Here is a 14,083-nt window from a genome sequence, read left to right as displayed (position 1 = left end):
CCGTGTCTGCATGGGTTTCCTCCGGGTGCTCCGGTTTCCTCCCACAGTCCAAAGATGTGCACGTCAGGTGAATTGGCCATGCTAAAGTGTTAGGTAAAGGGATAAATGTATGGGAATGGGTGGGTTACGCTTCGGCGGGTCGGTGTGGACTTGGGCTGAAGGGCCTGTTTCCACACTGTAAGTAATCTAATCTAATGCTCCTTATTTATTGGCGAGGCTGGAGTTTGAAAACCAAAAGCTAGTTTGATAAAAATATATTATAAAAAGTGTGCTGATGTCTTTGTTAAAATAATGGAGAAAGGGACTTTATTGAGTATTCATCTACCACAGCCTACAGTGATTTCCAGGATAAATGCTTTCTTCCATGACTGTCTACAAGTTCTGATGCTTAGATGTACTCACATCTTGATTAGTCATTTCCCAGTAAGGTCTCTCTCCGTAAGACATCACCTCCCACATGACAATTCCATAACTCCAAACATCACTGGCTGAAGTGAACTTGCGGTAAGCTATTGCCTCTGGAGCTGTCCATCTGATTGGAATCTTCCCTCCCTGTCCAACAAACGGGGAAAAAAATGTCAATGTCTAAGGATGCAAGACACCTTGGAAGAGACATCGAAATAAGATGCAGAAACAGTAGACTTGACAGAAGGCAGCCAATCTCTAGAGAACAAAGCCCCTATGCAATGGTTGACTGACTGCTAATTGGTTGTCTTGATTTTTCAAACTGGTTTTGTCTGAACAATTGACAGAACGTTTCACCTATTTCCTCACTGGTAGGAATCCTTTGATCAGCAACAAGCATAGATAAATAATCCATCAACATTTTCTTACATCCTGTGCATTCTATATGAGAATACTTACCAATTATTGAACAAAGGAATGGATAATTCTATGTTATATCCCCTGTCCTCTCCGCTGCTAAACTGTATTTAATTTTTAATCTGTCGCAAATGAGGTAGAGACCAATTTAGATCCTCCATTTATTTAATTTGTCCACTTTGTACATTTTTACATTCTTCTATTGAATATCTAGTGGTAAATCTCATTCAATAAATTAATTTACTGATTTCCAGGGTAAATGCTTTCTTCCATGACTGTTAATGTTCAACATTCACAATGAACTGGATCAACTCTACAGGATGTTAGAGAGAGAGCAAGACAAATATTATCATTTAAATCTACTTCTTCATGATCTTTCATTTAGAGAAAGGAATGAGCTACAGCATTTGTTTTGTGAACATTTCCTGCCTGATAGTCCTCTGGAACAGTGGATCATCAGCATGAAAGCTAGCCAAATGTTCATTTAAATGAGCAGTGTTTACTCAGCATTGCCAATTGGATTAATTAAAAAAAAAAGCCTGAAGCAAGACAAGGTGAAACACAATGCACTGGACACTGACTGAGTTCATTCCTTTAACTAAAATTTGATATATGTAGGGGTCTGCAGCATGGAACAATTGGAGCAACAGAAACATATCTGGAGTACATGGAGACAGAAAGGTAAACAGGATTATATTAGTCAACCTCTGAATCTTCTCAGGTAAATTCCATCTCATCCATGATTTATAGTTCATATTGGATTAGACTCCGATGAAACACCTAGGAACTACATTACTGGTGTAATGTAGATACATGTTGTCATTGTTATGTAAGCTGCCCAAAAATAGACTCTGCAAACTTAGCAATTGTCCTTGCCAAATTCTATTGGCTTTCCAGAATGACCCTATGTTATTCTTAAAATCCTTCATCTTGTTTTCAAATCACTGCTACTTGCTCCACCTGCAAACCTCAGGTTCTTGCTAAGTCTAACTCAGAACAGTCGTTATTGTTTTTATTGTATGTTGTTATATGTCTTACAAAAGTGACCAAATAAGTCTTTCTCCCAGTCCAGTTGTCAATAAATTAAAACAAATAAGTGAAAAATCAAACAGCTATTCAAATGATTTTAATCACAGGTGATAAAAAAGGGTAAAAACAAAATCTGTAACAAACACAAATTGCTGGAGAAGTGCAGAATTGCTGGAACCCCCTGTGGAGACAGAAATAGAGTATGATCTGAGAATGGATAAGAAACTGGATGAGGAATAGAACAGGCTGTGCCAGGGTGGGGATGAAGGAAACACTGCGCTGAATGTGCCAGGTGTCAATGCTGGGATTCTGCTCATTTTCTTCGACAACATGGATTCATACAGAAAAGAGGCAAAACCTGTATCCAACTGCGAGTGGACCTGAAAGGGAACCTCAGAAATGGCAATGAGCTGGACAAAAATAAGTATTTGATCAGATTAACAGCGAGTAAAATCTGATGTGTCAAAATACTGCACATAGGAAGAAAAAAAATTAATGAACATATATCACACAAAGCATTCTGACACAGCTAAGGATGAAGCTGAGAGAACCAGCAGAGTCCTCAACACAGAAGAGCCAAACCTCCTTTGGTGCAGCTCATGCAACAGGGACTCCAAAGCTCACAACATCCAGAGGTTAAAAATCACACAACACCAGGTTATAGTCCAACAGGTTTAATTGGAAGCACACTAGCTTTCAGAGCGACGCTCCTTCATCGGGTGATAGTAGAGGGCTCGATCGTAACACAGAATTTATAGCAAAAATTTACAGTGTGATGTAACTGAAATTATACATTCTCCCTGTGTCTGTGTGGGTTTCCTCCGGGTGCTCCGGTTTCCTACCACAGTCCAAAGATGTGCAGGTTAGGTGAATTGGCCATGCTAAATTGCCCGTAGTGTTAGGTAAGGGGTAAATGTAGGGGTATGGGTGGGTTGCGGGTCGGTGTGGACTTGTTGGGCCGAAAGGCCTGTTTCCACACTGTAATGTAATCTAATCACCTGATGAAGGAGCGTCGCTCCGAAAGCTAGTGTGCTTCCAATTAAACCTGTTGGACTATAACCTGGTGTTGTGTGATTTTTAACTTTGTACACCCCAGTCCAACACCGGCATCTCCAAATCATAACATCTAGAGGAGCACTGTTGCCTACATCAAAAGGATCCCTGGTCTCTGACAACAAGGTGTACATAGATTTATGTTCTGAGCACATCTCTTTATCTTACCTGTTGTTCCTGTGCTACATCAATAACAACTTGCGTTTATATAGTGCTTTTAACATCATAATACATCCCAAGGTATTCACAGCAGAATGAAACACAGTCAGCAAGTGAGAAATAACTAAGACTTTTTTTACTCACAAGTGGGACATGAGTGTCACTGACTGGCCAGCAATTATTGGCTGTACCCAGTTGCACTTGAGAACATGGTGATGAGCTGCCTCCTTGAATCATTGCAGTCCATGTGCTGTAGGTTAGCCTACAATGCCACTGAGAGAGAATTACAAGATTTTGACCCAATCACAGTAAAGGAACGGCAATATATTTCCAAGTCAGGATGGTGAATGGAAATTGCAGGTGATATTCCCGTGTATCATTTGCACTTGTCCTTCTAGATGGAAGTTATCGTGGTTTTGGAAGCTGCTATTTAAGGACCTTTGGTGAATTTCTGTGGTGCATCTTGTAGATAACACACTGCTGTTATGGAGTGCTAATGCTGAAGAAACTGAATGCTTGAGAATGTGGTGCCAATCAAGTGGGTTGCTTTGTCCTGGTTGGTGTCAAGCTTCTTGAGTGTTGTTGGAGATGCATCCATCTTTAGCAACGGAGGGATATTATATCTCATTCCTGACTTGAGCCTTATAGTTGGTCAACAGGCTTTTGGGGATTCAGGAGGTGAGTTACTCACCGCAGTACTCTTGGCCTCTGACCTGCTGTTGCAGCAATTGTGTTTGTGTGGTAAGTCCAGTTGAGCTTCTGGTCAATGGTAACCCCAAGGATGTTGATCATGAGGGATTCTGTGATGGTAACACCATTGAATGTCAAGGGGCAGTGATTAGATTGTCTGTTGGTGATTGTCATAACCTGGTTGGAGTCATCCTTAATCCCAAGTTAATGTTCTGGGGACATGGGTTTGAATCCTATCATGATGGATGTGAAGTTTAATAAAAATCTAAAATAAAAAAGCTAGCACAATGGCAACCACGTAAAGACTGTTGTAAAATCCCATTAGGTTCACTAAATGTGGATTAGGGAAGGTAACATGCCATCCTTGCCTGGTCTAGCCTACATGTGACCCAGACCCCCAATTCGGCTAACTTTTAACTTCGCGCAAGTAAGGATGGGAAATAAGTCTCAGCCTAAGCAGCAATGTCCACATCTTGTGAACAAGTAAGAATGTTGCATGCTGACAACTCACATGGGGTGTTTCTGGGATCACAAAGCCAGGGGCAACCTTGGAAACAATTTGATCTCTGCAGGTTTTGGGGATCTTGCTCTGTTGATGAGTACAGAGAGCTTTTGGGTCCCTGCTTTTAGAAAGAAAATATGTTCTGTAATCATCAATTGCTGACTTATTAGACTGTCTACCCAAGAGCTACCACAATCTGTTTCAGAGTGTGCAGGAATCCATTAACAACTTACATGGTTTTCACACATTGCCTTCAGTCTTAGAGTACACCCTCACCTCAATAGATGGTCAAGCTTAGGTGAGTGGCAGGAATTTGCTGCACCAGTTAGTGCTTATTGAAAGGATGTTCATATTGGGGCCAAGTTTTTAGTTCTATCATCTCTGAGTGAATCAGATCACTAATGTCATATAGCCTGCTTCCCCATTGATTCTGAACATTGAACCTCAGATTAATAGTAGGATAGTAGGTACAGTTGCTACAAATAGAACACATTGATTTCCCAGAGGATAAACAGCCCTCGGAAGTCAACTAATCAAAGCTCAACCGGATTCCAAAGAAAGCCAGTTGTGCTAGTCTCCTAACAGTCATGATGTTTCTATAGAGGCTTAGTTTTAACATCTTAGAGACCCTTATCAGTATCATATTCACTCTTCAACCTCCCTCACCAAGGCCACAGCCAGACACCGGGAAATACAGTACAGACTATCCACAAAATGCCTCCCAATAATTTACTGCAGTGTAGATAGGGGCAGATGAAGATAAATTGAAACAGTATATAAAGGTTGCCCCTTGATCCCCATCTCCACTCAACTGTGCTGTCCACAGTTAGTGGTTACATTGAGGAAGTAGTAATGGCACAAAAATGCTGACAAAATGTCTTCACACCAGTAAAGGACCCTGAATTTACACACATCTTTGTTCAGCAGTACACATTTCACTTATTCTACAGCTAGCATTTTAATTCCAGTAAAATGATTTTGGGATGTCTTTTTTTAAGAAAGATCCTTGTTACAAAGTAAATCCATTGTTAACCAAAGAAATTGTTGAGATATTGTAGCTTTCACGAAAACCATCTTTTGATACTTATACAGAAACAACAAAGCTTTAAAAGGATACAGAAAGTTTGATGGTTTGAGAGTGTGTAGATTGTTGGCTGATACAGCAATGCAGTGAAATCCCAAACTACAAGCCCCATGCAAAGTAGTGATTCAAGAGAATGTTCCGCCACCAAATTCTCAAAGGCAATTACAAAAGAACGCAAAATGTTAGCTTTACTAGTAGCGCCCATATCAGACCATGAATAAAGAAACACTTTAGTCAATAACTATAAGCATGTCAAGACTGTAAAGATTGCTGAAGCTGCACCTTAAGAAAGGCTGAGAAAGACTACAGATATCAAAGCTACAGTAATTTTCTCTCCATCCCGACTGCCTCAATGTCTGGAACTCTATTTTGCACGGTGAAGTGTTAGACATTGGGAAAGCTGATTTGTTTTTTGATATCCCACTATAATGTTCCAAAATCCTTAATGATGGTAGCTATACCAAAGATCTGATACAAGTACTTTACACATTTGTAATCTGTGGTCTATTATACTTTATTCAAATGATAAACAAAGACAACACTGACCAAGTGTAGTTTCACATACCCTTGTTGTATAAGCAGCTTCTGGATCATCTTCAAGAACACGGGAAAGGCCAAAATCAGACACCTTACTGACTAGGTTACTGTTGACTAAGATGTTTCGAGCAGCCAGATCTCGGTGGACGTAACCCATATCTGAAAGATACCTCATTCCAGAAGCAATTCCTCTCAGCATTCCCACTAGTTGGATGACTGTAAATTGGCCATCATTTTTCTAAAGTAGAGTTAAAACATTGATCATTTGACATCTCCACTGTTACACTGTCATTCCATTGAGGAGCAAACAAAGGCTAGATTGAACTATAGTTTAATTGGAAACATATTGAGGTGAGTTTGTAGAAAGAGGTCCATTTTGAACTTTCTCTCCTAAAGTATCAAACACAACAACACCATACAGATAGATGAAGCTTCCTTCTCTTACCATCACTTAAATTTTTAATACTGGAGACACACCAGCAGTGACTGATTGAGCTACATGTCTTTTTGATCATGGGATATTTTGGGAGGGAATGCTTCCTGGAAGAAAGTTAATAAGGGCATTAGCAGGACTGAGTGAAATAACTCAGCATTTAATTTACAGATCAGTGCTTTTCTAGTCTGGTCAGAAAGTGCAAACATATCAAAATACTTTTGCCTTTAAAGTACAAAAGCCTATGCCATAAAATAAACAAGACTTCACAAATTTTGAAGGTATGCAATTCAAAGCCAGCTCACCAATAAAGAACATTTTACAGGCTCATTTAAGCATCTGCCATCTGGCATTGATTTTGTACTGTTGGAGATGAAACAGATGAGGGACAAATCACTGTGAATATCTCATGAGCCAGATCAATTTATAATATATTATATACATTATATATGTATGGTGTGTCTATTTCATAGTTAGTTGCAGTTTCCTTGCTTACAAGGACAGAATTCCAACTGTGTGCTTTCCCATCAAGTTTCGTTGGAGACAAGAAAACTGCAGCTGCTGGAATCCAAGGTAGACAAGCATGAAGCTGGACGAATACAGCAAGCCAGACAGCATCAGGAGGCTGGACAAACACAGCAAGCTGGGCAGCATCAGGAGGTGGAGAGGTCAACGTTTCAGGTGTAACCTGAAGAAGGGTTACACCCAAAACGTTGACTTCTCCACTTCCTGATGTTCCCTGGCTTGCTGTGTCTTTCTAGCATCCTGCTTGTCTTCCCAACAAGTCTAGATGCCTCTACTGCTGTTGGCAGAAACAGGACAAGTGTAAAATTCCCACCAATAATTAACTTAGCTGTTTGAATATATTTCCAAATAAACCTGAAAAACTTGCAAAAGGTCACCAAATGCATTAAGAAAATAACACAGCCTCCAAAATCTAAACATGTATTTATCAAACTTTGTTACCTCAGTTGCAGGTATACAAATCATTCCTTCATTTTGGAAAGGGTAGTATCAAATTGTGCCCATTGTCAAGACGCTGATCTGAACAAATGAAAGTTAACAGGATATGGCACACTGACTCAGTGGTTAGTACTGCTGACTCACAACAGCAGGGCAGGTGACTGTCTATGTGGAGTTTACACATTCTCCGCGTGTCTGCATGGGTTTTCTCCCACAGTCCAAAGATGTGAAGATTAGGTTGATTGGTCATGCTAAATTGTCCAGGAATGTGTAGATTAGGTGGATTACCCATGGGGAATGCAGGGTTAAAGTGATAATGGTGAGTCTGGGTGGGATGCTCTTCAGAGGGTTGTTGTGCAGTTGTTGGGCTGAATGGCCTGTTTCCACACAGTAAGGAAGCAATGATATATGTTTTTTTCTCATATGCACTGGTAAGGATTTCCTATTTTTCTCTGCCATTGCACACTTGGCATCAACCACTATACATTTTAAGATATGATTTGAAACTATTACATAATTTCAATTGTTAACTCAGTTTCATTCAACATCATGAATTACTTCAACAAAAGATAGAAACCACTATTAGACACCTTGTGTCAATGATCCAACTTTTTTGCCTCAGGTTTTTGGTAGCCTTAAATAGATACGCTGACACTGGGACACATTTACCAAAATTTTATCCACAATGGGGCTGTTCACAACAAGAAGGTTGGGTGAATAATTGGGTTTAAAGTTCAATGCAGCTAGCCCAATGTCTAAGGACCAGAAAAGCAGGACAGCTGTGAACTGGGACTGCTGACCACTGTGCTTGTATACTCCATCTACCTTCCTGTTAAGCAAGGCTGATTGTGAGAAACACAAGCTCATAAAATGTATCCCACCACATTTATTTATAAAGTTGAACACCACTTATATATTCAGTATATGTCATTTCCTGTTCTATTAATAATTCATAAGGAAACAATGAAACCAATAAATTGCCAGTTGATTGACAACTTAATTTCTGAAATGTGAAAAAAACTCACCTTTAAAAAAGTATCAAGAGAGCCGTTCTCCATATATTCAGTCACAATCATTACTGGTTTACCTTAAAATATACATAAAATTATTTTTTTTTACTGAAACATTAAATACTTAGAACATGTACTTATAGGAGTAAATGCTCAGAAAATTCCAAAACCTAGCCCATAATTTTCCATTTTAATGCATGAAAAATTACAGTTTCCCAAGATTGACTCCCTGTGAGGGTACTACCCACTGGGAACGTCAACTCACAAATTGCAGCCCCATAATTTCACACAATGGAAAGACACCACAACAGGCGTAATGCAGTCATGTCTTCAGTTAAGAGAAATAAGTATTTTATTTCTTGCTTTGTTAAATCTAACAACATATTCAGATTATTCTATAGGTTTTTATTAGTTTGCATTAAATCAACAAATGTTTGTGAATTTAAGGCAGCTGAATTGTTTTCCTTAATTTAGTGTTAGTTATATAATTGACCATTGTTCTCCAACCACACCCCCAAACCTGGCACTTTCTGCTTACATTTACTTTATTTGAAGAAGTTCACTAAAGGAGGCAAATAAAAGCATAAAGTAGTCAATTTCCTTTCCCAAGGCTATTTGAGAACTGGTTTACATAATTAAGTTTTCATAGTGCAACTTTGTTACAGAATTAGCTTTCAGGCCAACTTTCAGTGGCCCAGTAGTTGTGGTTGTGGACTAGCAAGTCAGAGGCTATGGTTTGTAATCCCACAATGACAGGTTATGCAACTGAATTTGTGAACTGCGGGATGGCAGTAGAAAATGACAATGCAGTTTTATTTTCGAAAAACCTAACAGGTACACTAATGTCCTTTAGGGAAGTGAACCTACTCCATCTAACAATTTATTTTACATAAGGTTAAAATTCTACGCGGCATTTGTGGATGAATACACATTCCTCTTCAATACGCTGAATTTTCACAAAAGATAGACAATGGCGATGCCTTATGAACACACTGGGCATAAATATAGTCACAAAGATATGAGGGCTTTTGGTGATTGGTCTCTATTCTTAGGTCACTGATCCACCTCATATCACACTATAAACATAGGACCACGCATGCTCCTGGTAAATGAAAAATTAATTTCTTCAAGCCAATTATTTTCCCAGATTAATGAGGCAAATATACATACTACTCAGCTTCCCTTATGGAATTTCACATGAGACTGTGTGTAGCCTTCAGGTGAAGCAGAATTATAAAATAGTGAATAATTGGACTGGGAGGGTAATTCAGCTGGCATTTGAAGTCATATGTTCTATCCTTTGCTTACATTACTGATAATTAAATAGCAAAATAGATGACAATTTCAGAAATGGAAGAACAAGTGTCTGGAACACAGGAGTTTCTCTGCAGTATAGAGGTAGGAGGAGGTGGGAGGTAGGAATTGTAAAACTGAACTCTGTAACAGTGGGAGAGTAGAATTGTAGTGTGACCTAGTTGCACGTTTGCTTGCTGAGCTGGTAGATTTGTCCTCAGATGTCTGTAGCTTTCCAATGGAGCTGCATCAGGACATTATTTAAATGAGCCACAACACACCCAGGAAGTAAGAGAAGCTGAGGAAAAACACCTATACAATGTATTCAGGAACAGTGGGAATGCGATAAGCGCAGCCTGCGAATTCCTACACAACCGTTCTAAAACAAGAAGATACAACACACTCAAACTCCAGCCACCCTGCCATACATTAAAGACATCTCAGAGATGACAACCAGACTACTCCAGCCCCTAGACATCATAGTAGCCCACAAACATACCACCACACTGAAACAGCTCCTGATGAATTTAAAGGACCTCATAGCAACAACCAGCAGAATGAACATCATATACAAAATACCCTGCAAGGACTGCAACAAACATTACATTGGACAAACAGGTGGGAAACTAGCCACCAGGATACATGAGCACTCACTAGCCACCAAAAGACATGACCAACTATTGCTGGTATCCATATACACAGACAAAAAGGGACACCAGTTCGACTGGGCCAATACATTCATCCTGGGACAGGCTGAACAAAGACATGCATGGGAATTCCTAGAGGCCTGGCATTCAAACCGAAACTCCATTCACAAACATATTGATTTGGACCCCATTTACCAAGCTCTCAGAAACAAACCAGAAGTGATATCACTCATAAGAAGAAACAGATAAATAGCAAGTAGGACAGAACACCAGCGGTTCGTAGGAGGCTCACTGATGATGTTACCTAGTGTGGTGATAAAATGTTATAGAATAACTCCACCAGCTCAGTGAGTAAACTTACAACCTGAACCTCAACCTGAGCTACAATTCTTCTCCAAAATTGTAGTGTGACCTATTTATGTAGGTAGCTCCTATAATGAATGTTGATGCAAAAGTTTACAATGGTAACAAGGAATTTGTGAGATGTATGATTACAAACATATTATGGATTAGTTTATAGTCAACTATTCTCGTCAATCAATTTAGCTCAATTAGTAAATATACATTGCATGGCTTTGTCTTTCCATATTCTTCCCGATCTATGTAAAAATAGTTAACTCAGGTTTATAGTAGAAAATGTTTTCACTGCACAGAAATGGCAAGTGTGCTTCATGAGCAAAAAATTGATAGTTTCTTTAATCAGCAGTATGGCACATAGTCAGTAATGTCAAAGACTGAAGAAATTCTACTGGAGGGGAGTACTGTCCCAGGAAGTAAGTGTCAACTTACTATAACTGTACATTAATAGAACAGATGCACTTGGAATTGCCCTGGAGTGTAAATGGAAAAGGTAGGGTTGTAGTACAGAGGGACCTAGGAGTTCAGGTGCATAATTCTTTGACGTTAGCATCACATATAGAGAGAATGGTTAAAAAGGCATTTGGCCAGCTTGGCTTCATTGCTCAGTTATTTGAGTATAGGAGTCAAGAAGTCATGTTGAAGTTGTACAGGACATTGGTGAGGCCTCTTCTGGAATACTGTGCCCAGTTCTGGTCGCTCAATTATAGGAAAGATATTAATAAACTGGAGAGGGTTCAGAAGAGATTTACCAGGATGTTGCCAGGTAATGAAGGTTTGAGCTATGAAGAAAGGCTGGATAGGCTGGGACTTTTTTCACTGGAGCAGAGGAGGTTGAAAGGCAACTTTAAAGAAGTTAATAAAATAATCAGAGCTATAGATAGAGTTAATGGCAGTTGTCTTTTCCCTAGGATGAGTGATTTTAAGATTAAGGCGCACATTTTTAAGGTGAGAGGAAAGAGATTTTAAAAAGACATGATGGCAAATGTTTCACACAGAGGGTGGTTTGTATGTGGGTATAACTGCAATGTTTAAAAGACATTTGGATTTGTACATGAATAGGAAAGATGTGGACAGATAGGGGTCAGAAACAGAAAGGTAGGACTAGTTTAATTTGGGATTATATTCAGTATGGACTTATTGGACTGAAAGATCTGTTTCCATGCTGTATGACTCTAAGCCGTGGTTATAAAATGTGGGCTAAGCATTGAAAGCTTATTTTCTTTAGGATAATCAAAGATTGGTTTTAGCTTGAAAAAATGCAGAATTTAAAAGTTTAGGGCAGTTTAGAGAAGGCTTAATTGAGGTCAGAGCCAAATATAATTTCTCTCCAAGAAAGGAGTATAGAACAGTTCAGGGAAAGCATAGTTGTATGGGGAGGAAAGTTTAGTTTGTGCACCTTTCAGACCAGTAAGGTTTGGTTAGAAGGTTATCAAAGATTGAGAAAATTTGAGCTCTCAGTTTGAGAGTGTTCAAGAACACTTATCAGTTCATAGGAAGCAACTGGGAGGAATCAAGTAAGTTGAACACAAATATTTAATGCAGAGAGGTCACTTATTTGAATTTGATTTTCTATAATGGATAAAGTCAGAAATTGGGATGTGATATTTTTTCTGTATATTTTAAACTATGGTCTACATTTAGATAACTTTAGTATTTCAATAAATGAGTGCAACATTAATTAAAATAAAAACATATGATTTATCAAGCCAGATTTCATTCTAGGATCTGATTTTTCCAGTAGTATGATCAGCTTTAATCATTAGAAATTGTTTATTACAGAAAAGAAATGAGAGATATACATGAGAAAACAACATTGAAAGACATTAGAACACAATAATCTATTTGCACACTTAATAGGAAATACTGCCTGGTTGAATGTATGTAGCATTAAACCAAGTTATTTCAGATAACTAACTTTCTAAAAGACAATGAACACTAAAACTCATATCACTAACACTAGTATGTTCACTAAGCCACAAAGCATACAGCATGACAGAAGCAATGAACAAGACAGTAACTACCCGGAACGTTTACGTTTTATAGGTATGCATATTATAGATGAGTAACTTTAAGAACAACTCTTCATTTATAGACTTCTAAGGTTTTGTACCCCTTTTGGGCTAAAATGAGGGACATGAATAGTGTTAATGGTAGGTATCTTTTCCCTAGAATAGGGGTTTTCAAGACTAAGGGGAATATTTTTAAGAGAGAAAGATTTAAAAAAGACATGAGGAGCAAATATTTTACACAAAGTACAATTACAACATGTAAAAGACATTTGGTTAAGTACATGAATAGAAAAGATTTGGAGGGATATGGGCTCGGGCACAGGCAGATGGAACTTTTTTTTAGGATGTTTGGCATGGACAGGTTGGACAGAAGGGTCTGTTTTGGTGCTGTATGACTGTGACATGGCAATTATTTTGACTTAATTATACTTGATTAGGTTATTAATAAATCTTTTTTAATGCATAAATGTGTTAAGTAAAAAAAAATCACTAACATTGTTTCGCATATATGTAAAACATGGAAAAGAAAGAAAGCTTAGCATTGTCTTTCAAAAAGCATTTAAACAATTAGTATTTGATAGCAAAATTGTCATGTTCAGTGTCACAGTTGCTAATTTATACTCTTCTTTTGTCATATACATTGGTAATATCCTGATACTAAGTCAAATTTCAGATTCAGAAAAATAAGTTTGCTAAAGAAATAACTCAGCCACTGAAGTATTTCCACGGGTTAATAAAATTGCACATTGCTGAAGCTATTAACATGGAAAGTCAAGCAGATTTTATTTTTAACACTGCAACAATTCATGCATTACTCATAACTACCTTAGCATGCAAAAAATATTTCTTCACAACTTAATTTAGTTCTCCAAATTCCAATGTTGTTATTGAATTTTATAAAACATTCTCCAGTTTCTGAAATGTTTTTCAATCAATTAATGATTAACAACATTAATATTTGAAAATATTGAAATGCAAATTAGCTGATTAATGTTTTGCAAAGTTAGTGATTGAAATATTGTTTTATTAATGTTTATAACTAATACATCAGCTTGCTGTAATGAATAACATACCTCCCCAAAATGAATGTAGTATCTGTGTTCAGTAATGTTTGTTAGCAAAGGGTTACTGTTGAAAAACAGCATGAGGGCAACAACTTTTATCTTGCAAATATAATCTGAGGGCATATACATGAAAGTAGTGTTGCACTGAACTATAATAAAGTTTATATCACTGCACCTTGAAGCAATGGTATCGATTGCCCAATTAAATAGTTAGTAAAATTGGGAAAATAATGACATCCAACATTATGGAATCTATAAGCTAATATTTTGTCGTCAGCCTTGACTCTTTTATTAAATAGAAGGAAAATATTGTAGCTGCTGGAGATTTGAAACAAACAAGAAGTGCTGGAGAAACTCAGCAGGTTTGGCAGAATCTGTGGAAAGGGAAACAAAGTTAACATTTCAATCCAAAATGGCTTCTTCGGCAG

At 38.1% G+C, this 14,083-nt stretch overlaps 1 protein-coding gene across 5 annotated transcripts in view; it reads right to left on the bottom strand.

Moving 5' to 3' along the window:
* Window positions 1-14,083, bottom strand: part of LOC122563792 (ephrin type-A receptor 5-like) — a 332,189-nt gene that overhangs the window by 29,846 nt on the left and 288,260 nt on the right. For all 5 annotated transcript variants that reach the window (XM_043718006.2, XM_043718007.2, XM_087995269.1 and 2 more), the window contains exons 12-14: window positions 8,298-8,359; window positions 5,905-6,114; window positions 403-552 (exon numbers count right to left, since the gene is read on the bottom strand). In XM_043718006.2, the coding sequence (XP_043573941.1) occupies window positions 403-552; window positions 5,905-6,114; window positions 8,298-8,359 (422 nt within the window). The remainder of the gene's footprint in view (window positions 1-402; window positions 553-5,904; window positions 6,115-8,297; window positions 8,360-14,083) is intronic.

The sequence above is a fragment of the Chiloscyllium plagiosum genome, unplaced genomic scaffold, assembly GCF_037043375.1.
Source record: "Chiloscyllium plagiosum isolate Xiang-an unplaced genomic scaffold, Cpla_swu_hap1 HiC_scaffold_2, whole genome shotgun sequence".
NCBI classification, from domain to species: Eukaryota; Metazoa; Chordata; class Chondrichthyes; order Orectolobiformes; family Hemiscylliidae; genus Chiloscyllium; species Chiloscyllium plagiosum.
The sequence above is the reverse complement of the archived record's forward strand: the minus strand, read 5'-3'. Positions and strand labels throughout refer to the sequence as shown.